This window comes from Pimephales promelas, chromosome 23 (genome assembly GCF_988280905.1).
Source record: "Pimephales promelas chromosome 23, fPimPro1.hap1.1, whole genome shotgun sequence".
Lineage (NCBI taxonomy): Eukaryota > Metazoa > Chordata > Actinopteri > Cypriniformes > Leuciscidae > Pimephales > Pimephales promelas.
The window spans coordinates 27,982,027-28,010,000 of record NC_142791.1 but is presented as its reverse complement, the minus strand read 5'-3'; the positions used below and the strand labels follow the sequence as shown (position 1 = coordinate 28,010,000).

The following is a 27,974-nucleotide window of genomic DNA, read 5'->3' as shown; positions in this document are numbered from 1 at the left end:
ATGAGTCGAATGGATATTTCGGACAGATATTCCTTCTTAATGTTTTAAGCACAAACTCACTTTATTTTTATCAGAAGACAAACCTGAAAATCTTTCTCTTCCAGCAAATGTATCTTGATTTAAGAACGCTTAGATGACCTGGAAAACGAGACACAGATACTGAGGAAGAACACATCTGTCATATACTTTACAGCAAGTCCCTTCATCTATATTACACATGAAACAGCAATAAAGCATGTTTGGTCATTTCTCAGTGTTCTTGGCCAGGAAAAAAAGGTGTGGAAAAAATTTCCACTCATAAGTTTCTTATAAACTTCACAAATACTTATAAATATGGTGAAGTTTTGACGTAGAAGGGCACATAAGACACAATCACCGTCTTCACACAATCATTTTCTCTGTCGGCATGAGTGTGTGCAGTTGTTGTGCAGCGATGCGAAGGTGAAGACGTCTTGTCTTCTGGAGTTTGAACAGCTGTCACACACACACACACACACACACACACACACTCACAGCAGCTGTGTGTGGAGAACTACATCTCTCTCTGCATCAGGTTTTGTTTGTGGACGCACGTTAGACGGCAAGTGTTCGTAACATGATGAGAGTAACGTTACAGAGACACGGACGACTCGCCCATCAGGAGAGAACAGCACAGACAGGTGCGAACACACACACACACACACACACACACACACAGATAGCCACACTCACTCACTCACTCACATACAGACTCACTCACTCACTCTCACTCTTTCACTCACTCTCTCTCTCTCTCTCACACACACACACACACACACACTCACTCACTCACTCACTCACACACACACACACTCACTCACTCTTACACACACACACTCACTCACTCACTCACTCACTCACTCACTTTTTCACTCATTGGACGATTTGGCCAATACATTTTTTAAGTTATCGGTCATTCAGGACTTCTACTAGCCAAAATATAAAAAAATAAGAGGAAATGAACCAGATTAATTATGTCACATAATATTGTAAGATTTGGATTTCATACATTAATTTCTCATTCAGTCCTGTCATCCAGCATCTCCACCCTTCCTATTCATCCTCATGCATGTGTTTATGACATATGATATACAATTCATTTTGCTTCTCGGATAAACGTATCTTAATTTAAGAATATTTACAGATTTGTACTGGAGAAATAATATAAAGAAAGAAAATCTTTTGTTTTTGCAGTGCATTAGATTGAAATGTTGCCACTCTTACAGTGATGAGGACTTCAAATGTTAAGCTCGTGCACTGATTTAATACGGGAAGTTTACAGTTCTTCGGATGACAGATAACACAAAATATGACATCATTTGATATTAGGATGTTTGTTTATGAATAAACAGAGCGTTATCACTTTGGTGAACAACCTAACCAAAAATATCTGTATTAGGCAGAACAAGCTGTAGTGAAGCTGATCCTGGGTCAGGGTTCACACAGTCTAAAGCTGTGGGTTGAGTGTGTGGAGTTCACATGTGTGTGTGTGTGTGTGTCAGAGGACAGACCGTGTGTTTGGATTAATTAATGAAGGGGTCGACGACACATAACCTCCCTGGAACAATCATAAAAACAACAGCGCTGCCCTGTTTATCAAGCTCTGTCACTGCTTATGCTACAAACCCTTGTTACCGTAGAAACGAGTATCTGTTTGATATGCTATCAAAAAACTGATTCCCTACCAGTAACCAACTGTAACTAATCTCCAACCAGGTAAAGACACACCTAAACAGAAAAGATCAGAGTAACCCCTTAGTCAACACTGAAAAACACAGAAAATATTCTAAAATGCATATGAGTAATAGAGTTTAAGTCAATCATCACTAGTACTGCCGCTCATAGTGTCAAAAGTATTAAAGTTAAGCATTTGTGTCATTCTGCGGTGTTAAATGTGCTTCACATGCCAGACAGAAAGAAAATTCCTAGCAACCTGACAACCACCCAGAAGACCCTAGCAACCACATATCAATGCCCTAGCAACCATATAGCAACACCCTCACAACCACCTAACAACCACACAGAAGACGCAAGCAACCACATAGGAATACCCGAGCAACCACACAGAACACCCAAGAAACTGGATAGCAACATCCTAGCAACCATACAACCTCGCAACTACCTCACAACCCCGCCGAGGATCCTAGTAACCAGATAGCAATTCCCTAGCAACCATACACAATACACTTGTAACCACATAACCACATAGAAGACCCTAGCAACCACATAGCAATGCCCTTGTAGTTGTAACCATTTAACACAACCCTGGCAACCATAAAGAACACCTTAGAAACTGGAGAGTGTGACGAGTCTCTCTACTCATCTTGCTATGGCGGTCTAATGGGTGTGGCTAGGAGACTCATCAAGGGAACGATGTTCACCAGTTCATCCCTCTAAAAAAGTTTAGGCTGGCTAGTGTAGGGAGAGGTCTTTCTCCGGGTTACTTTCTGTTGGGTTGGGCTTTTGTTATTTGGTTTAGATTTTTGTTTTCTGTGGCTGATACATTTACATCCATGCACCTGACAGACATTACAGATGACCATGTTTTCTTGTTTTTATGTTTTAAAATGTATCTTAATAAATGTTTATTTTTTGCAACCCAATCACTGTGTTCTCCATTTCATTTGCCACGGCTTTGAGTCAGTCGTGACAATAGCAACACCCTAGCAACCATATAGCAACTACCTTGCAACCACCCAGAAGAACATAGTAACCAAACAGCGATGCCCTAGCAACCATACACAATACCTTTGTAACCACATAAACACCTTAGCAACCACATAGCAATCCCCTTGCAACCATATAGCACAACCCTGGCAACCACACAGAACACCTTAGAAACTGTATAGCAATCCCCGGGCAACACAACACTCATTGTACAGCAAAACCTTGGCAACCACACGGAACAGCATAGCAACTGCATTGCAAATCCCTGGCAACCACATAGCAATGCCCTGGCAACCACACAGAACAGTAACTCTAATAGCCGCAACCACAAAGAACACCCCAGATAGCAACACACTAAAAAAAAAAAACTCAGAACACACCCTAGCAACCGGATAGCAAGAACACTTTTTCCACATCAGTAGCATTTTAAGTTTTAACACATGTGTAATGTGTAATGGCATATGAATTTTCCATGGGTTGTGTGTATTCTTTCCCTCTGGTGTTTGGTCATTTTTTTCTGAAACTTGGTAAAAATTTTGGCACTTGCTTGCTATGTGAACACAGACATGATTGGAAAAGGTGAAATGGTCTTGAAAAAAAAACAGTCACTTGTTCTGTTCACGTCACGATCAAAAACCAGCACATTGGAAATTAATGGGAGACGAATTTCATATTTTTTTAGATCAACCTCAAATTTGGAACACACACACACACACACACACACACACACACACAAAAAAAAAAAAAACAGAAATAAAAAAGAAGTGATTTTTAACTGCCAGCACCCGAGGGTTAAACTAACGGTTGTAAAATTGCGTGTCCAAATATTTACCCAAACCTAAGTCTAAGAGGATTACGAGTCCATTCGTCCAGTCCGAGCAGGTTCTGGCCGCGAGCCACATCTGATCGCACTGTAAACAGCGCTGGATCTCCATACGGGAACACGGCCAACATGGAAACGGCTTTATTCCTCACTTCCGCTGACCTTGGCACTTCAATTACATTTTTTTATTCGACCAACACAATGTCAAGGCCAGACACAGAGACAGAGCTCTGCTTTGCTCATTTGGAGCGAGTTATCAACGGTAGATGTTTGGGATTATAATCACGTTATCATATGAAGGTTCAAGCGAGTGATCATGTTATCCGATAAATGGCATTGAAACATGGCTCTAAAAGCTAAAACTTTAGTAATGCACTGCAAAAAATGCTTTTATTATGTAGCCTAGTATTTTTGTCTTGTTTCCTGTCACAATATCAAAAAAATCAAAAACATAAAAGAGGTTAATTATCACTGTTTGTTTTTTGATTGTTTATGTTTTTTATAGCTCTCATACACTGCAAAAAATGCTTTTCATATTGTTTCCAGTCCGAATATCAAAACATTATTAAATCATATGTATTTAAAATGCCATAAAATATTATATCTCGTTTTCTAGTTGTTGCTTTAAAAAAGCTGAACGATCTACCAATGATTTGGCAGATCATTTTGCCTTTTTTTAAACTAACGTAATTTTGATTTATTTCCCCAGAAAACAAGTCATAATATCTTACGGCCTAAATGCATCTTGATTTAAGAATTTTTTGATATTTGGACTGGAAACAAGACAAAATTACCAAGTACGAAAAGCATATTTTGCAATGTAGCCTATGAGAACTCAAATGTTCCTTTCCTACAAAAATAAAAACAAACATCATTAACCTCTGGTCCAGCCAAAGTTATCTCACATGCCGTTCATATTTAGCCTAATTGCGGCGCTATTTTTAAATTATGCAGTCTCGATGATCAGTAATTCATTGTGTTGTAGAGGTAGAATAACAGTGAGGTAATGGATATCTTCCAGAACATCTGCTGGCCAGCGAGTGAAGGACGGCTTTATGACGGTCTGTGGTTGCGATCGCTTTGATGCTGCTTTCAGAGAGGAGGATCTGCTGCTGATTTATACGCTATAACACGGATAGACACGAGCGCTTCACTGCACCTTTACACACTGTGTCACTGATACACTGAACTACACCTCAACCTGACGGCGTTTACAAGACCTCAGGCACCAAAACTGCAGCACGTGACGACGAGAAAACACTTTCTGAAGAAATCATCAGCGTGCGGGAAGCAACTCTGAAACTGTAGTTTGACAAGCTACTGTAGTTAAAGCCCAATCGTTGTCTCCTTTAAAACTCTTCTTTGAGCTCTAAAAATGACATATTAAAATGTTTTTCTTTGAAAAAATATTCGTCATGCCTTAAAATATCTTGAATGTAACTCGACACCCTCGTCTCATTTAGAATGCGCGGTTCTATGAATATGCAAATGAGCCCCGCCTCCCTCCACTCACTCACTCACTCACTCACTCAGAGATCCACTGGTTGATGATCACACGTTGATCTGATTGGTTACAAGGTCTTTTGTGACGTCAGAAACACCAGCGATTTCAAAGCGTGTTTTTGAGATTGTCTTTGGTAAATGTTTTATTTTGTAAACCATCCAAAGATACACACAGTATTTTTAAAACTGGCTTTTCAAAGTGCAAAACTGCTTAAAATTTAACATATGCAAAATATGCAACTTAAATCGGAGACACAGTGGTTAAAAACCAAGCGGTAACATTTAAATCTGAAAAATGAAGCCTACCCGGAAGTGCGAAAAACTGCAATACATCAAAAATCAAAATAGGCGCTAGCTGTATAAATAAACCACAGTTTTGAGGTTTAAACAACTACATTGTCGACTGAAAAACTATTAAAACTACATTTCGTGACACAATAACAGTAGTACTTTTAAATTTCACGGCATTTTAGTTAGCTGCTAACGCAACCTTATTTTACCTATAAGTTGCAAGAGGCGGGTCCACTGGCCGGCTCAGTTTCACACAAACCCCGCCCTTTTACCCATATATGGATTGGCCAGACGATGGGCGGGGCTAGGATTTCCCAAGATGGCGCCACCCATACCCCCCATAAACGGCTTCAAACCCATTCTTCAGTGAGTCTATGGATGACGTCACAGACGCTTTGTCCATATTTTTTACAGTCTATGTTAAAAACGCAGGATTATGTCACAGGACACGCAGCGATGAAGCTCGCGGCATTTACTGTGAACGGAGCCGCTCTGAGACGCTTCGCTCTGAAACCTACACCCGCCGCAAGCTGCTTAATCAGATCACAGCTTTACCGTGTAATATGCACACTATGCTATGCTATATCGGGGTTTTGTTTTCTGTTCGATTGACAGATGCTTCGCCAAAGCAATGGCACAGAAAGTAGGTTTTGTTCACGCTACGCCGCTATTTGCTGGAAAAGTCGCTAGCTACTGTCACTGTTTTAAAAGTACTACTGTGTAAGCTACTAAAATATAATGACGTTAGTGGCATCTCTACTTGTAGTTAGCAACTCCCTAACACTTCAAAACGTGGGATAACACTTTCTCAGTGGTTGCTAGGGTGTTCTGCAGGTTTATAGGGCATTGCTATGCATTTGCAAGAGATTGTTGCACTGTTGTACAGTAAGTTGCTTTAGATAAAAGCGTCTGTTTAATGAATACATGTAAATGTGTTCTGGGTGGCTCCTAGGACATTGCTTGTGTTCTATGTTGTTTACAGGCCATTGCTATACAGTTGCTAGGGCGTTCTAGGTGGTTGCTATGCAGTTGATTATTTGTTCTGTGTGGTTTCCAGGGCATTGTTATACACCCATTTATAAGTCGCTTTGGATAACAGCCTCTGATAGATGCACTTTTATGATGGACAGATGCACTTTTATGATGGACAGATGCACTTTTATGATGGACAGATGCACTTTTATGATGGACAGACGCACTTTTATGATGGACAGATGCACTTTTATGATGGACAGACGCACTTTTATGATGGACAGATGCACTTTTATGATGGATAGATGCACTTTTATGATAGACAGACGCACTTTTATGATGGAGAGATGCACTTTTATGATGGACAGACGCACTTTTATGATGGACAGACGCACTTTTATGATGGACAGATGCACTTTTATGATGGACAGACGCACTTTTATGATGGACAGATGCACTTTTATGATGGATAGATGCACTTTTATGATGGATAGATGCACTTTTATGATAGACAGACGCACTTTTATGATGGACAGATGCACTTTTATGATGGAGAGATGCACTTTTATGATAGACAGACGCACTTTTATGATGGACAGATGCACTTTTATGATGGATAGATGCACTTTTATGATAGACAGACGCACTTTTATGATGGAGAGATGCACTTTTATGATGGAGAGATGCACTTTTATGATGGACAGATGCACTTTTATGATGGACAGACGCACTTTTATGATGGACAGACGCACTTTTATGATGGACAGATGCACTTTTATGATGGACAGACGCACTTTTATGATGGACAGATGCACTTTTATGATGGACAGATGCACTTTTATGATGGACAGACGCACTTTTATGATGGACAGATGCACTTTTATGATGGACAGATGCACTTTTATGATAGACAGACGCACTTTTATGATGGAGAGATGCACTTTTATGATGGACAGACGCACTTTTATGATGGACAGACGCACTTTTATGATGGACAGATGCCCTTTTATGATGGACAGATGCACTTTTATGATGGATAGATGCACTTTTATGATGGACAGATGCACTTTTATGATGGATAGATGCACTTTTATGATGGACAGACGCACTTTTATGATGGACAGACGCACTTTTATGATGGAGAGATGCACTTTTATGATGGACAGACGCACTTTTATGATGGACAGACGCACTTTTATGATGGACAGATGCACTTTTATGATGGACAGATGCACTTTTATGATGGACAGATGCACTTTTATGATGGATAGATGCACTTTTATGATGGACAGATGCACTTTTATGATGGACAGATGCACTTTTATCATGGATAGATGCAGTTTTATGATGGATAGATGCACATTTATGATGTATAGATGCTGGATAGATCCAAAATAGAAACTGTCATTCACTGCCATTATAAAGGTTGGAAGAACCAGGAAATTTTTTAATATAACTCTGATTTTGTTCGTCTGAAAGAATTTCATACACCTAGGATGACTTCAGGGTGAGTAATGCATGGGGTGAACTAACCCTTTAATACTTAGAGTTATTGGGTTTTTTCAAATCTTATTTCAGACTAATATGGCATCACATTAAGGCATGTTATCTTGATTATCTCCTGACAAATTGGAGGTATGAGAACACTGCAACGCCCATCTAGAACCATCTCTGACCTTGAGAAGCCTTGATTTCCGAGAGGATCTCACAGCCAAACATGATCCACTGGTGTCCATCTGACCAGCTGCTGTGGCCACTGAGATGGACACAGTATCCCGAGGATATAGTGTGACACGGATCCAGTGGGTGGCTTAACTCTGGGCCCTTTGATCCTCCTTTTGCAGGTGCTGCCAACTCGGTTTTCTGCGGTCAAATGAACGCTTGCTTCCCTGCAGCCGCTGCCGGATTAACTGGAGGAATAGGAGGCCGCAACAGGATCCAATTCAGGCTCGGATCAAGTCCTGGTCCTCAAGCCCCGTCAGCGCTAAACATCCCCGGCACTTCCTCCTCCAATTAGTGCAACCTTGTTACATGTAAGTCAAGACACAGACCGTGTGCACCACGCTTTTAACGTGGCCATGCTGAATGCTAGAGGTTAGCATCAAAATAGCACTCAGGAAATATGAACAGCCCATGAGAAACCAAGGACGATGAGAACGTCAAACATCAGACTGAATCTGGACTTGTAGAGATCATAGTTTGAATATATAAGATGCTGAATTTAATCTAATTGTTTATGTATAAGCCAAAATGATCAACTGCGTAGGTCTAGTTTCAGTTTGTTCTTGTTCATCTTTGGTTTCTCAGCAAAACAAATGGTGTATTTCTACAACACCTCACTTAAAAAATGGTGATATCAATCAAACCGAGGCCAAATATTGTGTGGATTAAATCAGAAAGACATCAAAGCAGGATCATGTGTTAGAATTCCATTTAGAAGCACAAAGGTATGAAGATTCTAATCTTACCTTAGCAACTGTTGCCGTGCGTCTCAGACTCAATTCCATGGATGCATGCGCAGGAGAAGTTTTGTAAAGCTGTATCACGTTTCAGACGTATAAGAAAAAAAATGATTATATTCAACATTGTACTGTTATTCGTAAAGGTTATTCATGTGTTGTGAAACTGCAGCTTCATGCAAATGCAAAATACATATGATCTGTATTCCTCTTGCACCCATCTTTCTGTGCTTACACTTTGGACATGTTTTTTTCTTCAGCCGAAATACGGCCAAAAGCACTGCAAACCTGTGAACGGTGATTATTTGCAAGCAAATACAACAGTTTTAAGAACTGCAAAACAGATTGACCGCGTAAAACCAATCTGTGTGAGAAATTCAATCTTTGTGAATTTAAAAAGATCAAGTTATTTGCAAAAACAGTGAACAATGATTTGCAAGAGAAAACAACCGTTTTAAGAACTGCAAAACAGATTGATAGTGTAAAACCAATCTGTGCAAAAAAAAAAAAATTAATCTATGTAAATTCAAAAAGATCAAGTTGTGTGCAAAAACTCTAAACTATCAGGTTATTTGCAAAAAAATGAATCATTTACAAAAAATGCAAAAAGATCAAGTTATTTGCAAAAAATGTAAAATGGAGCTATTTGCAAAAAAACATCAGTCATTAGCAAAAATTTCTAAACTATCATGCTATTTAAAAAAAAAAATAATTACAAAAAAATTACAAAAAGATTAAGTTATTTATCATCTATATTTATTTAACTATAAATAACTTAAAAGATTAAGTTATTTATAGTTATTTGCAAATATCAACTTATTTGAAAAAATAAAAAAAATCAAATTTCGACTCTCGATAAGTCGATCCCCGAAGGCCGTTCATACAGTTCAGAAGTTCGCTGAACTTCATAAAGTTCAGATCGCTCAGCACGACGTTCGTGTTCGACTGGTCGAGTCTGTTTTCCAAAGATGGCGCCACCTGTATACACGAAGTGAACTGTCTGTATAAAGTATCTTCTTATTAATCGGTCTGTACACTTACACAGTTCTCAATGCTTCGGTTTGCATGTATGGACCCTCATTATGTTACTGTGTTAGTGTGGGGCTATTATGAGCCTTGTTAGTGGTATAAACTAGCGATTTCTTTTTACTTAGTCAATGCCCCCATATCCTAGCATTATACACTAAACAGTTTTAGAGATAAAACTCTTTACATTCGATTATTATGCAAACAAATCTCAGAGAACGGTTGACTAGGTACCGATGTTTTATTAGACCAAAGGTTCATTTTGTGCCGGAGTTCTCTTTAATTGCAAAAAAAAAAAAATCTATAATAATATATAATAATAATAATAATAATAATATATAATAATTGCCCAGATAGCAAACTGACATTGAATCAACGTGGAAATATGACATTGAAACAACGTTGATCTGACATAGTTTTGCTCATCGAATTAACGTTGAACCAACGTCAGACGCGTCATTCTTTCAAAACTAACGGAAAATCAACTTGAAATCAACGCGTTGTTTCAACGTTATGAAAGCAAACCAATTTTCGATTTTCATTTAGCTTTGAAGAATGCCGCGTCTGACGTTGGTTCAACGTTAATTCGATGAGCAAAATCAACGTTGTTTCAATGTCATGAGAGACGTCGTTTCCACGTTGATTCATTGTCTATTTGCTGTCTGGGTGCACACACACACACACACACACACAAAAAATTCAAAAAGTTATTTTGAAAAAATGCATTAATGGTGAAGATTCTGTCAAAGTGCAGTACAGCAGCAGTAATGAGGAATGTCAGCACATGTCAGAGAGCCGTCATGACCAGCAGCTGCTGGAGCTCAAAGCTCACAGGTACCAGAACACAGCGCTGGCATGCTATGAGTTCACGTCTGGCGCAGTCAGAAAGGGTTGCAAACACACTCAGGCCTGACCGCAGAGAGGCTGTCCAGGGCTTATCCTGACCGCACAGGGCCTGTGAAACTGCACTTACGCCTGTCCTGTGCAAACACACCGACAGGAATGAAACGCTTGGGAGCTGCTCCCTCAAACGCCCTGCGTCATTCCCAGATTGGTTATGCAGGCCACTGGACATCACGACTCCGGTAAGCATTCGGTGTGCTGGACATCCACCAACGTTGATCTACTCTCTGTAAAAAGGGTTCAGTTCACTTCCTTAAAAAAAATTGAATTAAAATTATTAAGTAAATAAACGTAACGCTTAATTGAAAAAATTAAGTAATGTGAACTTGACAATTCCACATTACTTCATTTATTTGAGTTTATTTACGTAATCATTACGAGGCAATAGGTTTCCTCAGTTTTTCTGAGTTAAGTCAACTGATCAGATTTTACAGCAGGAGGAGGAGTTGCCAACAAGCAAAACACCACAAATCAAACAAAAGAGCTTTTTCCATGCATTACGGTCAAAACAGCCTGTGAGAAAGAAAATCAATTACAAATGGGATCTCATTAATATATATAAAATATAGGAGACAATCTATTTTATCATGAAAAAAAATCAGAAGCGTAAAGTTTTTTGGATCAAGTTGCAAAAAAATCTAAATTGTTTTTGCACACAAAAAACAATCAGAGAGATCAAGTCATCTGCAACACTTTCTCAGCGATGCATTCAGGTCAAAACAACCTGTAAGAACTAAAAGACATCACGAGTGAGATCTCATATATCTATCAACATTGAGATTAAAAGTACATGAAATGACTCCCGAGAGTAAGTTCATCGGCCTCATCTAGAGTTTCACGAGAGATCCAGACGATAAAGTCTCGAAATCTCAGATATTTCTCATCAAATCATCTGAAATCATCATCTGCTCCACATTTATTTAATAGATCAATAAGAACTATTGACTCATTTGTCTATTTCAGGAAACATCAGAGACAAAGTTGATACTTCAGTGACTCATAACTCATTAAATCTCCAGGGAAAGAGCAGGGCAATGACATTTTCCTCTGGGTAACAATATTGACTCGATTTTACATGAACCGCTTCGTTCTAGAAGAGACTCTTTCATCATCAGCTGACAGACCTTTCATTGCACTGCACACTGTAAAAAATATTTTCAAGATTTGTTATCACAACATATTTTCTTTTGTCAAATCAACTTAAATAATTTATTTAGTTCAGATAACATATAATATTTGTGAGTTTCTGATGGTTAAATTAATCTCCTTCATTGTATTAACTCACTTTTTCCAGTTCAATGAACTTAAAATTTTAAGGCAACCCAGGTTACTTACTTTTTTAAGTTAAACCAACAATATTTTTTTTTACAGTGTAGTAATCACAACATTTTTTATTTTGTCAACTCAACCTAAATAATTTATTTAGTTCAGATAACATATAATTTTGAGTTCCTGATGGTTAAATTAATCTGCTTCATTGTATTAACTCACTTTTTCCAGTTCAATGAACTTAAAATTTTAAGGCAACCAGGTTACTTACTTTTTTTAAGTTAAACCATCAATATTTTTTACAGTGTGGCTTTTGGACTTCTGCGGTAAAAATAGAAAGGAAGACTGTCATTAATTTAACACACAACCCTGAGTGCCGTCCTTCTATGGTGATGAAAGTCCAAACATATCTCTGCTCTTTAACTTTATACATTTCTTATCTGCATTTATCACCTGAACCAGCACACCCAGCGAATATCTGACACAACGGCCACTGACATTTTACACATGCCATGATAGTAACACACCAAACACATGACATCATTTTCTCCACAGGTAACACAGGTGGAGCTGATCAGATCCGGCGAAGAGAGCGGGAAAGAAGTGCGACGGAGCAGGTAACATGTCAACTTATATTAGATAACAGCTTTTATCTAGTAAACAAAGTGTGTTTACCTGCAGCATGTTCCCATTGACACGATAACGCAACTTTTGTTCAGTGGAATATTGTGGAAAACACTGTTAGAGGTCAAAATCAGTGTATCCAAAAGTAACCTGTTTAATAGTGTCATCCACACCTCATGCAAGGTCTGTTTCATAATCACACTTATAATCATTTGATCAAACCTCTAAAACCAAGTTTGGTTATATTTAGAAACTATTTTCACTCTGAAATTTGAAATATTTGACGGAAATATCACACATTATTACAAAGTAATGGTTGACTGATTGAATTGCCCAATTTTGTTTAAAAAGTTATGTTAACGTCATAAATATTTAGATATGTAAATAAGGTTAATAGAATATGCACTACTTGCATACATTTCCAGAACATAAATCTGAACATTGGATGAAGCCAGGTTTAAAATTCTTGTTTCATTTTGTTGACATATCAGAGTTAAATATTTTTACAGAGGGAATTTTGGCTATGTCTTTTTATCACTACATAAATCTGAAAATACTGTCAACCGACAGAAAAAAATACACTTTCACCATATTTTTATATTTTTGCAATGTTTATAAATCAGGAGAAATATACTATATAAAGAAACCCCTCAGTAAAAATTTTCACAATATAGATAGGAATAAAACTGTAAGATTTGGTGCATGTAAGTGATACTGAAGTGGAGAACAAATTTTTTTTTCCCCACCATGTTTTCATGAATAAAACATTGTACAAAATCAGCCGGATTATATATGAATAATCCCCTCTGTAAAAACCTTCAGAATGTACAGAGGAATTAACTTCTAAATTTTGGTGTTTGTAAGTGTCACTGAAGTGGATAAAAAACTCTTTAAAGATATGTATTGTCAGTGAAATCTACAGACATAAAAATAACGTGCACTTAAGCATGCAATTCATCCAGCACCATATGTGACCAAAAATAACGTATGATAAAATGCATAAAGTTGTACATTTGGTTGGTTAAATGCATTTTATGACATCAGGGCTTTCCATCAAAAACTTGTGAGCCGTTTTTGTGTTGTGACCCAGTATTTCTATTGGACCACCAATATCACAAGCGTTTGCAAACAATCCCAACTGATGCCACATCAGCTGAACGATATATCAACAAACCCCTCAGTAAAAACCTTCAGAATATATACAAGAAAAAATCTGTAAATTTTGGTGTATATAAGTGATACTAAAGTGGGGATAAAAACTCTTTAAAGATATGTATCGTCAGTGAAATCTATAGACACAAATAAATAAAGTGCACTTAAGCATGTAATTCATCCAGCACCATTTGTGACCAAAAATGGCGTATGATAAGATGCATAAAGTTGTACATTTGGTTAGTTAAATGCATTTTATGACATCAGGGCTTTCCATCAAAAACTTGTGAGCCGTTTTTGTGTTGTGACCCAGTGTTTCTATTGGACCACCAATATCACAATGTTTGCAAACAATCCCAACTGATGCCACATCAGCTGAACGATATATCAACAAACCCCTCAGTAAAAATCTTCAGAATATATACAGGAAAAAATCTGTAAATTTTGGTGTATATAAGTGATACTAAAGTGGGGATAAAAACTCTTTAAAGATATCTATTGTCAGTGAAATCTATAGACACAAATAAATAAAGTGCACTTAAGCATGTAATTCATCCAGCACCATATGTGACCAAAAATGGCATATGATAAGATGCATAAAGTTGCACATTTGGTTAGTTAAATGCATTTTATGACATCAGGGCTTTCCATCAAAAACTTGTGAGGCGGTTTTGTGTTGTGACCCAGTATTTCTATTGGACCACCAATATCACAAGCGTTTGCAAACAATACCACCTGATGCCACATCAGCTGAACGATATATCAACAAACCCCTCAGTAAAAACCTTCAGAATATATACAGGAAAAAATCTGTAAATTTTGGTGTATATAAGTGATACTAAAGTGGAGATAAAAACTCATTAAAGATATGTATTGTCATTGAAATCTACAGTCGTAAATAGATAGTTTGGCGCAAAACATTATGAAAAGCACAACAAATCTCAAAACTGACCAGACCAAAATAATATTTAATAGACCACCATTATCATGTGTCCAAGCGTTTGCAGAAGTGGACAAACACATCTAATGAAATGTGCAATAAAAAGCTCACGTGACTCTGTAGGCTATTGTTCGATTCACATGCGTTATTCAAAAGACCTTGCAATTATGCATGCAAACACGTTGTTACTGGGTCATCGTCAGTGTGTACTTTGGTTCCTCACCAACACGGCAGATGTTATCGTTCTAGAAATAACATTTATTTTATCTAATTGTTTACTGAAGGGAGTTGTGGTGATCACAGCTTGTCTCGATCAGGGAAACACCCATCTCACACTGTGGCACTCTGATCTTTGTTCCCTGCACCCATAGGCCTGTAATTTCATTATCCTGAGCGTTTCATTCAAGCAGAGATCTCTGATTACTCACGCATGTTTCCACACCGTCATCAACCAGTTTGACACTTTGCAACTCGCTTCCAAAACTAAGTGAGCTGCTCCTTTGCTTATGCACCTGCATGCTACTGGCTGAAATAATGATTACGCATCAAAATACACAGCACAAACAGTGAGCAAAATAGGATAGGCCTGCTTTAATTTGATTAAAACTCTACTGTGCCTGCATAAGTTTCGCAACAGATTATGTGTTTCAAAAACTGAGCGTTGGATGCAACAAATGCAGGATTGATTAGTTACTTCTAAACGTTTACTAATCTTAGCTTATTAATTATTTACTAAAAGAAATATTCAAATTAAAAGTTGTATCTGATAATATTATTTAATGGACCTGGGCTAACATAAACTAACAGTTGTACACTTGTTTTATTACAAAGATAAATAAATACTGTAACAAATGTATTGCTCATAATATACATTTATAATCCGTTTACTCAAGTGTTATTTTTGTTTTGAATGCCATGCCAGCTTCCTTGGCAAAAACTATACACAAGTTATTACAATTTTAAATAGAAACTAAAGATATTTACGACCAATTTTCAGAAAAATTCCAAAACTACATTTTGATTAACTCTCCACCCATTTGCATTAAGATTTCCATTGTTAGAAATCCAGTTACACTATTGAATGGTCATGCAACACTCATTTTCCCCTGAGACGAGAGAAATCCGCCATTTACCCTTTTCACTTCCTCCAACAATGACGCACAACTCGTCATTTTACGTCATTGCAGGAGGAAGTGCACCCTTTCAGACCCGCCCATAGGGGGTTGGGCCTAATGCGCTAACAGACCAATCACAGATCAGTGCCAGTGCGTTTGATTTCACCGGCAGAAATTTTTGAAAATAAGGACGAATGCACTGAATACACAGATGGATGCATTATGGATAGGGTTGGGTACCGAAACGCGGCGCCAATAGGGAACCAGTTCCGACGTAAACGGTAATAACCAGACCCAATAAGAATGAAAATGTCTCTGTGTCATGAAGCGCACACACACAAAGTCTCTCGCGAATTAGTTAATATCTCCGGGAGTCTAGAGAGAGCAAGCGAGAGCGTGCATGCGAGACAGATCAGACTGTGCTCCACACTGAATAGTGCGCGCACAAGGGAGAGGGAGAGAGCGAGAGACTTTGTGTGTACAAAGTACAAAGTGTTTTCTTTGCTATTGTGCCGTATATCCGAGTGAAACGCTTCTGGAACAAGAACAAATGTGGGCGGGGCTTGATTTAGTCTGTGGGGAATTGATTGGATGGTTGTGGTTTGCTATAGACCTTATGTAGCCCCGCCCCTTTTCAGCGTTGCGCTCGTTGTCTTTTGACTTCCGGTCTGTATTTCCACAGCGATCTTGCATAGGTATGAATGAACTGCTCGTAAAAAAAATTCCCGGTCAACATTTGTTAAGACATCTGCTTTACAATGCTTATGATAAACATTACAATGCTCATGATGACTTATAAGTAAATCCACTTCACCAGCTAATTACTCAGAACCGGAAGTTCAAAGACAATATTCTAAAGATGACGGCGCCCACGTTTCTCTGGTGCATAAGGTCTATTGGTGGATCTCATGTGAGTGACAGGTGGCCCCGCCCACATCATCAGAGAAGAGCTGCTTGAGCTGCTTGATTAAAGATTACGAGGCACATAATTTTAAAACAATAACGATCTGCACCATTAAATAATTCATTATAACGCTACAATATTACATAAATAAAAAATACGATTTCATGGTGACTTTAACTAAGCTACAGCCGTCAAAGTCGCAGTCAATACGTGATTGTCAACGCTGTGAAAGACAGACTCGCGGAGTGAGAACATGGATCAATGAAGAACCTAAAGCAGAAGCACTGGGCTTACGGCCAATTATGACAAAATTGCTTAAATATAACCACATGCACATGTCTAAATGTAGGAGCAGGAGATCGGACTTCACTACGGGACGACGGGAGTCACAGCTGAAGAACACCGGATACTCCACCAACACTTCCACAGCATCTGTGCACATTTCCCTGACAGATAGTGGAGTTTGTTTTCAGTTGAAGTTTTCCCAGCATGCTCTGAACGCCTGATCTGTTGTCTATTTAGTGCAACATGTTTATGACTGCACTACAGTCAAACCCTTTACTCATTAGAATTAACTAAGGCTGTCACAATACAAAAATGCATCAATATGTATTGTGTATAATTCACCCAAATTGTACGTTTTCAAATTCGAGTTTTAGTGCCAGTACTACATTAAACTACTATATATAATGCTGGATATAGTGTATAATAATGCAATGGGGGGATATTTGTGTATCCTGATAATGCCAAATGTCTTGTTATCAGTAAAAAGTGTCCAACATCATTTTAAATATATCTAGTCAGTGAAAGAATGCAACAATATTCGTCTATATATAATAATTCAGTATTTTCATCTTCCGAATCATGAATATTGTTATTCTGGAGTCTCTATTGTCTTGTATTGGGTTTCCAGGAGTCCAACTCTATTCATTTACACACACAAAGTAATTTTAATCAACAGCACATGTTTGTTAACCTTTTATCATATCGCACTAATAATCGTGATATGTATCGAATCGTGACATGAGGGAATCCTTACACCCCTACAATTAAACACATCATGACAAACCCTCTGATGGAAAGAGCATAAAAACATCATGCCAACATTATAAAAACGCTCAACAGAAGCAAACACGCTTTATAGACCCGTCCAACTTCTGAATATTCACCTTAATGCCTATTGAAAGAGAACATGCCGTGTCTCGCCTCTCAGGATAACAGTGTTGAGTTTAAGGGTTTGGCCCTTATGACAGATTTCTTTAGGAAATCATAATGACAACCAGTGCTTTTACCTTCACAATACCTGTCTGAATGCACAGGACTAGAAAACATGAGGGGAAAAAAATATGTTTTATTGTGTTTAATCCCTTTTTTATCAGTTTTTGCTATTCATTTTAATACACTCTAAAAAAAAATGCAGGGTTGTTTTAACCCAACTTTGGGTCAAATATGGACAAACCCAACCATTGGGTTACATTTTTTGAATGACATTTTTAATCCAATGTTTGGGTTCGTCCATATTTGACCCAAAGTTGGGTTAAAACAACCCAGCATTTTTTAGAGTTGCAAAAAAAACGTGTTCTTACTCAGTATTTTACTTGCATAAAAGCATCTTGACATCTTGAAAACAACATGAACATCATGCAGTGACTAAATATAAAAAAAAATCAATAAAAAGAGAGTAAATTGATGGCATGAGCTTAAAAAAAAGGTTTAATACGCATTACTTCTCCAACATCCACGTCTTCATGTTTCACTCTAATTGAAATGTACATGTGCTTTCAGACTCAGGATGTTTGGAGACCTTCACTTATAATGCCACGCAGCTTTAATTCAATTCAGTTTCTTTTACAAATTCAATTTGTTTGTATAGTGCTCTTCACAATGCCAATTGTTCCGACCAGCTTTACTGAATAGAGCCTCACAAACTCCCTGAGGGAAGCCAAAGATGACAGTAGCGAGAGAGACCATGACTATTTGAGCAGGAATCCTGGGAGGGACGAAGGCTCAGCTGGGAAAACCCTCCTCCTCCTCCTCCTCACGCTCTATACACAAAGCACTCATATCTGCGCTCACTCGTTTATTTATTTGCATTGCTTTTTTAGTGAAAAAAGTCTGTGCAATGCATGTCGGCATCAATCGATCACATTTGCATTTCGTAGAGCAATATTTCTCTGCAAAACTAAGATCCTCAGTTTTAGGATTAATCAGTTTGTTGTACTTCTCAATTGTAAGTCACTTCTGTATTTGCCCAAAACAAAAAACAAAAACAACAACAACATGATTTTAAAATGATTGTAATCAGAATTCTAAATGTTGAGGATAAGGTTATGTTTAGACGATCTCATTTTTCAGACTGAATTCAGAGCACGTCTTTAGTAAAGATGTTTTTAACACACACAAACACACACCAGATCAATGCCATATGGGGTTTATAGCACAAAGAATACCGTGGTAATATTGAAAGATACATATTTATGATGCTTTCCTCTAAGTAGCCCTTGTTTTATTAGACTATTTCAAGCTTTTGGATAAGTAATACACTCATGATGTTAGATACTGTATTTAGTGCAATGACAGATGATATTGGGTTACACTAATAACTATAAATGATGCATAATTACATGCAACTAACCCTAATCCTAACCCTAAAGTACGTACATGCAGTTAATTATTATTACTCAATATGAGACAAAATATAAAGAATAACCCTTTATTTTAAGGTGTCTTTGTTACAGTGTAATTATATATTTTAGTAATTAACTACATGTACTTACTATAGGGTTAGGGTTTGGTTGAGGGTTGGTTGCACGTATGCATAATTTACAGTTATTACCAGTGTAACATACACTCCAAAAAAGGCTGGGTTGTTTTAAACCAATTTTGGGTCGAATTTGGACAAACTCAAATACTGGGTTAAAAATGTAATTAAAAATGTAACCAAATGGCTGGATTAGAGTTATTATTTAGAGTGTAATGTATGTAACAATGACACTTATTTAATTATTTTCATGTTGTATTGCAGCTGTATGAGTGTGCAGTGAGATCCGTGCTGCTGCTGATCGGAGTTGAAAACGGAGGGCGTGGCCAGGGAGTGACGTCAGCGCACTCGAACCCGTGAGCGTATTTAAACGCGCTCACAGCTCAGTGCGCGCGTCAAACGCGTTTACAGGGACGCGCGTGTGGATCATGCCTGCCGTGCGCTGACAGATATCACTTGTTCTTCGCTTCCCCCTGATCTGTGTGGATATTAACAAGCCTTCACCTGGATTTCATCACCTGTGCGGTGCGTTTCGGAGGCAGAATGCGGCGCGTTTTACCAGACGCGGGAAACTATTCCAGTTAGTCGGGATCCTCATCCCGATGTCTTCTTCTGACGCGCTGCTGCTGCTGCTGGGTTTCTCTCGTACAGACGCGGCGCGCGGCAGCATCACAGTCTCGCGCGTCGCGTGGCGTTGCGCGCAGTGAGTTGAGCGGCGCGCGCGTCAGTTTGAGGACACTGGACATCTGGACACTTCAGCGCGCGCTTCGTTTGGATCTAGTGGATAACATGTTGTGAATGGACCGGGAATCGTCCTATTTTTGAGGATAACTCACGGATTTTATCTTTTGGATCTTTAAATGTTTCCCGGTTTGCTCTGAGAATTGGGCTTTTCCGAAGCTCTGGTCTGTATGGACCCCATTTAAGGTGAGTTTATATCATTATCTCTGCATATCAAATCACAAATTAATTTTACAGTAAATAATCGGTACACTTTTGTTCTTATGAATGTATTTTTTAACTTTTTTTTTCATTATGGGTTATTTTTATTGTGGGTTTTATGAAGCACCTTGGGTCTCCTGATGTCCTTTAAAACGTCTATATTTTATTTTTCAAGAGTGCACTGTAAAACGTACAGTATATAGTGGGATACTCTCTATATATACAATAACTTTTGAACTTCAATAAAATAAATCCACAGTAAATAATGTGGAGAAATCAGTGAGAGTTTGTTTACACTGGAGTCTAAAAATGAGCAATGCATTTTAATAGACTAAATTTAGCCGTTTAAATACTTGAAATGAAACAATTTCTGGTGGTTGTGATCGTCTATGATGCATTAAATATCTAAACCACCTCATTTTATGGCATATATAATATATAAAAGCTTGAGATAATATGATTAAATAGAACCAGCAGGTTTTAATGATCAACAAACGGAGCTATTTAGAGTAAAGCGCCATTTACTGCTATAAAAGTCATAGTAAACATCATTGAAACTGGTAGATTTTATGTGGCTTTTCATCAACAGGGGTTTCGGGATCCGGAATGGGGAAAAACTCTGGCAGAAAACGCACATTTTTTCAGCCCTGCAATATTGACAGAAATCTGTTTGGCATTAACTGGGCTCCAGCCTACAGAACACATTTCACGCAGGGCCATCATCACAATATTTAATTTTTGCACTTTTCACAACTTACAACCCTGTCTAATTAAATTCTCAACTGTTCAGTTGCTCCATATCCATCAAATAAACACATGCAAAACCTCTCCCTTTAGCATTTGCATGCAGCGTTTTGTGTTCTTGTGCAGACACTCATGCGTTTACCTTTGCACTGTTGCAGCTTCCCTCAAAGGAACTGAGTCTAAAATGAAGTTATGGGACATTCTAGCCACGTGTTTGTCGCTCCTGAGCCTCGTTTCCGCACGTCCCGTCTTCCACAACCTGCATTCATCCAAAAGAGCCATCGTCCACAGTGAGATCCCCGCTCTGGACCCCGTCATCGACTCCCAGCCTGAAAGCAACAGCCGAAAACAAGCCTCCATGGAGGAACAATGTAAGTCAGCATGCCGCCCAAATCAATTGTCATCATCACACATGCACATGCATATTTGTTGCAGCTCAGATGCACTGCAGAATGTCTGCGAGCTGTTTTCAATTACTTACATAGTTGCATGTTGAGCAACACAGATGCAGATGTACAACTGTGACACTACACTGGTCAAGAGGAGGTTAAATGTGCCTCGACTGAAACTTTAAGCACTGGTTAACCACATGTTTTACATAACAAACCCCACATGAGTGGCATTGTTTTATTGTACACGTCTAATCTGAGCGTGGCATTCCTCCGCACGGACTGTTTCCATCTCGAGCCGAAGCGTTTGTAACTAAGTAAGGTGCTGCCGTGAACGCTAACAGATCCTGACGTGACGGGAAAGGCATCCGCGTGTGTTGATGCACATTTCAGCAGCTGTTCCAGATGTGCAATAGCGGCCGGGCCTTTCACACACACAGTAGTCCCGATGTGACGCGTCGGCGGCCACATGCGTCGCTGTGCATCGTGGGAACTTTCTGAATGAGAGAATTAACGAGTGGAAGGGTTTGCATTGGACTGGTCTGTTGGCTTGTAAAATATGCATGAATTTAGTTCCTTGCATAATGTCAGGCGTGGTGAAGCTACAGCCGACGGAGCTGCAGAAAACAAACACATGTTGAAACACTCAGAGAGGCTTTTGTCTTGGGGATTCAATCCCTACATGCATCAGTGTCTCTAGTCTAGAAAGCGTTCCTGTGCAGTTCGGCAGCGCTGAAAACACTGACTCTGCTCTGCTGGAGACATCATGCAATCTGAAGAGAAGCACAACGAGGATTTGAGGAACACACTTAGAGACACACACACAGTTTATTTAATGCATGTTCACATTCAATTCACATTTATTTGAATAGCGCTTCCAACGCATCCTCCGATGACTCATAATTACGATTTTTGCATCATCGGAGGATTTTTTTCAGACAAAAAATACAGAAATCTCTCGTCTCAGGGGGATATGAGGGTGATTCGAAAATACTACAGGTTTTCTACTAGTACAAAGCTTAATGCTAAACCCTATCATTTTAAGAACATTTAACATGCAAAAAAGGTTCTTTATTGTGAAAAAGCTCAACTAAATATTTTTTAATGTATTTATTATGCCATGTAATGCACCTTATTTGGCATTGGATGATCACATTAATAATCAGCTATAATACTTATCTATTCACTAATCACACCATTAGAAAGTATAATGCATTAAAACACATGACAAACAACCACTTTTAGATGTATCTGCAAACATTATAATGCATTTGAACTTTTATGAAATTATAATTATTAACTAACAATTATGAAATGATATCATGCAAACTAGATTCACTTCGCATCTGAATCCTCTCAGCAAATCTAGATTCACTTCGCATCTGAATCCTCTCAGCAAAACTAGATTCACATCGCATCTGAATCCTCTCGGCTAAACTAGATTCACATCGCATCTGAATCCTCTCGGCTAAACTAGATTCACTTCGCATCTGAATCCTCTCAGCTAAACTAGATTCACTTCGCATCTGAATCATCTCAGCAAAACTAGATTCACATCGCATCTGAATCATCTCAGCAAAACTAGATTCACATCACATCTGAATCCTCTCAGCTAAACTAGATCCCATCGCATCTGAATCCTGTCAGCTAAACTAGATTCACGTCGCATCTGAATCCTCTCAGGTAAACTTGATTCACATCGAATCTGAATCATCTCAGCTAAACTACATTCACATCGCATCTGAATCAGCTAAACTAGTTTCACATCGCATCTGAATCCTCTCAGCTAAACTAGATTCACATTGCATCTGAATCCTCTCAGCTAAACTAGATTCACATCACATCTGAATCCTCTCAGCTAAACTAGTTTCACATCGCATCTGAATCCTCTCAGCTAAACTAGATTCACATCGCATCTGAATCATCTCAGCTAAACTAGATTCACATTGCATCTGAATCATCTCAGCTAAACTAGATTCACTTCGCATCTGAATCCTCTCAGCTAAACTAGATTCCCATCGCATCAGAATTATCTCGGATAAACTAGATTCACTTTGCATCTGAATCCTGTCAACTAAACTAGATTCACATCGCATCTGAATCATGTCAGCTAAACTAGATTCACTTCGCATCTGAATCCTCTCAGCTAAACTAGATTCACATCGCATCTGAATCCTCTCAGCTAAACTAGATTCACATCGCATCTGAATCCTCTCAGCTAAACTAGATTCACATCGCATCTGAATCATCTCAGCTAAACTAGATTCACATTGCATCTGAATCATCTCAGCTAAACTAGATTCCCATCGCATCAGAATTATCTCGGATAAACTAGATTCACTTTGCATCTGAATCCTGTCCGCTAAACTAGATTCACATCGGATCTGAATCATCTCAGCTAAACTAGATTCCCAACGCATCTGAATCATCTCAGCTAAACTAGATTCACATCGCATCTGAATCCTCTCAGCTAAACTAGATTTACATCGCATCTGAATCATCTCAGCTAAACTAGATTCACATTGCATCTGAATCATCTCAGCTAAACTAGATTCCCATCGCATCAGAATTATCTCGGATAAACTAGATTCACTTTGCATCTGAATCCTGTCCGCTAAACTAGATTCACATCGGATCTGAATCATCTCAGCTAAACTAGATTCCAATCGCATCAGAATCATCTCGGCTAAACTACATTTCCCATCACATCTGAATCAGCTAAACTAGATTCCCATCGCATCTGAATCATCTCAGCTAAACTAGATTCCCATCGCATCAGAATCATCTCAGCTAAACTAGATTCACATCACATCTGAATCCTCTCAGCTAAACTAGATTCACTTCGCATCTGAATCATCTCAGATAAACTAGATTCACATCGCATCTGAATCATCTCAGCTAAACTAGATTCACATCGCATCTGAATCCTCTCAGCTAAACTAGATTCACTTCGCATCTGAATCCTCTCAGCTAAACTAGATTCACATCGCATCAGAATTATCTCGGATAAACTAGATTCACTTTGCATCTGAATCCTGTCAACTAAACTAGATTCACATCGCATCTGAATCATGTCAGCTAAACTAGATTCACATCGCATCAGAATTATCTCGGATAAACTAGATTCACTTTGCATCTGAATCCTGTCAACTAAACTATTCACATCGCATCTGAATCCTCTCAGCTAAACTAGATTCCCAACGCATCTGAATCATCTCAGCTAAACTAGATTCACATCGCATCAGAATTATCTCGGATAAACTAGATTCACTTTGCATCTGAATCCTGTCAACTAAACTAGATTCACATCGCATCTGAATCCTCTCAGCTAAACTAGATTCCCAACGCATCTGAATCATCTCAGCTAAACTAGATTCACATCGCATCTGAATCCTCTCAGCTAAACTAGATTCCCAACGCATCTGAATCATCTCGGCTAAACTAGATTCCCATCGCATCAGAATTATCTCGGATAAACTAGATTCACTTTGCATCTGAATCCTGTCAACTAAACTAGATTCACATCGCATCTGAATCATCTCAGCTAAACTAGATTCACATTGCATCTGAATCATCTCAGCTAAACTAGATTCCCATCGCATCAGAATTATCTCGGATAAACTAGATTCACTTTGCATCTGAATCCTGTCCGCTAAACTAGATTCACATCGGATTTGAATCATCTCAGCTAAACTAGATTCCAATCGCATCAGAATCATCTCGGCTAAACTACATTTCCCATCACATCTGAATCAGCTAAACTAGATTCCCATCGCATCTGAATCATCTCAGCTAAACTAGATTCCCATCGCATCAGAATCATCTCAGCTAAACTAGATTCACATCGCATCTGAATCCTCTCAGCTAAACTAGATTCACTTCGCATCTGAATCATCTCAGCTAAACTAGATTCACATCGCATCTGAATCATCTCAGCTAAACTAGATTCACATCGCATCTGAATCCTCTCAGCTAAACTAGATTCACTTCGCATCTGAATCCTCTCAGCTAAACTAGATTCACATCGCATCTGAATCCTCAGTCCCCCTGAGAGTCCTTCATTTACAGTGGAACAGATGTTCATGCATGTTAGATGTGCTGTAACTTATTTGTATGTAAAAGCCGGCCTGAGAGTCACTGAGACGGGCGTTGAAGGTATTCTGTCAGATTACAGGAGTGCACCACGATTGATTATGTATAACTTGCATCACGCTGTATTCTCACAGCCGCTCGTGTGTGAATAAACGTCTTCATTGAGCTCCTCGCATCTCTTCTCTAGCGAATAGCCTTATCTTTATAGCCTTATCTTTACCTTATTAACACGAGCCTAATCTTTGCTCGTGTTGCACTGGCTTGGACGAACTGACGGCAACAGATTTTAGTTACTGTAATTTAAAAATGCATTTTTCATATGAAAGTATAACTGAACGTTTTTTAATCCCAGTAACGTAAATGTTTGGAATAGTTTTCATTAACAATAACAACACTGATTCATAATCATAATTTTGACCCAAAAGTGGTGCATAAAATGTTCTAAAAAAAATCCATAGATGTTAGTACAGGAAAACAACTTTGCATATGGATTAAGACTATGAAAATTCTCCACATTCTTTGTAATATTTTCAGTTTTATAAACTCACGTCTACATCATTGCAACATTTTAAGTGAAATAATTTGGGGAAAAGGAGGATAAAGTTGTGGGCGTGCGAGATTAGCGGCATCAGATGCAGATCTGTTCCGAGAACCGTGATCCGCTCGACGGGGTCGAATGACGAGCGAGTGAACGTCGAGTTTGGACGTAATGAAATCATGGTGCATTACATGCAGATCAAACGAGCGCTTGCTTTTGTTGAAGACGCATGTTTCCAGTTTGCGGCTGAGCAGATGTTTTCTGCTGTACCTCAATGTCTTCATCTTGAAGATTTTCCATGGCAGTCGTGAGATGAAAACACGGGATCCCGAGTCATCCGCCGCTATTCAGGGTTATTCGCCCGATAGGGACAAATAAACAATATCATAGCGTATATACAGTCTGAGAGAACGCTGAGCATCTGCAGACCACAGGCTCACTTATAAACACTAAAGGCTTCGGGAATATTTCTGCACTTCATCTTCTAGGTCACTATAAACCACTGTTATTATTCATTTTAATTTTAGTTTGTTTATTAATTTTTTGTAGTTTTATTTTTAAATATGTCTTGTTTAGTTTTATAATTTTGTAGATCAGAATCTCATTTCAACCTGAAATAAATAGAAAATGTTTTTAAAAAATGTAATATGCACTTTTTCCAAGGTCCTGGGAATTTTATATTAAAATTCATAGTGTTTATTTAGCATCATTATTATGCTATTTAATAATATTTTGAATGACTTTTTTATTTTTTTAAAACTAATCATATTTATACTAAAAGTCACACCATTGTCCTTTAGTATTATTATTATCGGTATTATTTTGATATTTTTGATATTTGATATTTATTTTGCTGTTCTCTAGTTATTTTATATTTCAATTTTAGTTGTAGTATTTTCATTTATTCAACTTAAACCACATTTTTTATATAAATAAAATACATTTTATAATAAAATAATAAAATAACAGAATTTTTTATACTACTTATTCCACTTCAATTCAACTAACAAACGTTTGAGAACAACAACACAATGATTCATGTTACATTTTCAGATTGTGCATTATTTTAAATGACGTATCGAGGAATATCACAAATGCATGACTAACGAAGCTAATCTTCCTGTGTCTCCTGAAGACGCTGTAAACGGCCTTTACCCGGAGCGGTTCGAGAGCGTGATGGACTTCATCGAAGCGACTCTGGGCCGACTGCGCAGATCTCCTCGCACGCACGCCGAATCTCAGCCGAAGCGGGACCGAGGCCGGCAGAGAGGAGCGGCGAACGGCGAGAGGTCGGGGCGGGGTCGCGGAGACAGAAAGAGGGGTCGCGGGCGGAAGGAAAGCCGAGACGACAGGGTCAAAGGTCAAGGGCGAGGCTGCCTCCTGAAAGAGATCCACCTGAACGTCACGGACCTGGGCTTGGGTTACGCGACCAAAGAAGAGCTGATCTTCCGTTACTGCAGCGGCCCGTGTCACGACGCCGAGACCAACTACGACAAGATCCTGAACAACCTCACACACGACCGCAAGCTGGACAAGGACACGCCGTCGCGGACCTGCTGTCGGCCTATCGCGTTCGACGACGACATCTCCTTCCTGGACGACAGCTTGGAATATCACACACTTAAAAAGCACTCCGCCAAAAAGTGCGCGTGCGTTTGAGCCGAGCCGCTTCCCACTGGGACTCGAGATATTCAGTGTTGTTCACTCTGTTACCGAACCACAAGATGAGCGTTTACACAGTAACTAGCGGCGTTTGGTGGAATGAGTGTGTGTGTGTCTTATCGGTGGATTATCAGAGACCACACAACAACAGACTCCACATCTTTAATATCCAGAAAGCTA

General features: G+C 38.7%; 1 protein-coding gene and 1 long non-coding RNA gene across 2 annotated transcripts in view; one reads left to right on the top strand and one right to left on the bottom strand.

Annotated features, from left to right (window-relative positions):
- LOC120483270 (uncharacterized) overlaps positions 1-21,362 on the bottom strand; it is a 23,626-nt gene extending 2,264 nt beyond the window's left edge. The window contains exons 1-4 of the long non-coding RNA XR_005623564.2: positions 21,256-21,362; positions 8,743-8,811; positions 7,951-8,297; positions 84-138 (exon numbers count right to left, since the gene is read on the bottom strand). This is a non-coding gene — a long non-coding RNA (uncharacterized LOC120483270). The remainder of the gene's footprint in view (positions 1-83; positions 139-7,950; positions 8,298-8,742; positions 8,812-21,255) is intronic.
- gdnfa (glial cell derived neurotrophic factor a) lies at positions 21,298-27,974 on the top strand. The gene is made up of 2 exons (XM_039678256.2): positions 21,298-21,484; positions 27,268-27,974. Exons 1-2 carry the CDS (start codon positions 21,298-21,300, stop codon positions 27,789-27,791), a joined length of 711 nt encoding a protein of 236 aa, XP_039534190.2. The 3' UTR covers positions 27,792-27,974.

Coding starts and splice junctions, on each gene's coding strand:
- gdnfa (XM_039678256.2), top strand. CDS start 21,298: ATGAAGTTATGGGACATTCTAGCCACGTGTTTGTCGCTCCTGAGCCTC. Junction 21,485..27,267: donor AGCCTCCATGGAGGAACAAT/GTAAGTCAGCAT, acceptor TGTCTCCTGAAG/ACGCTGTAAACGGCCTTTAC.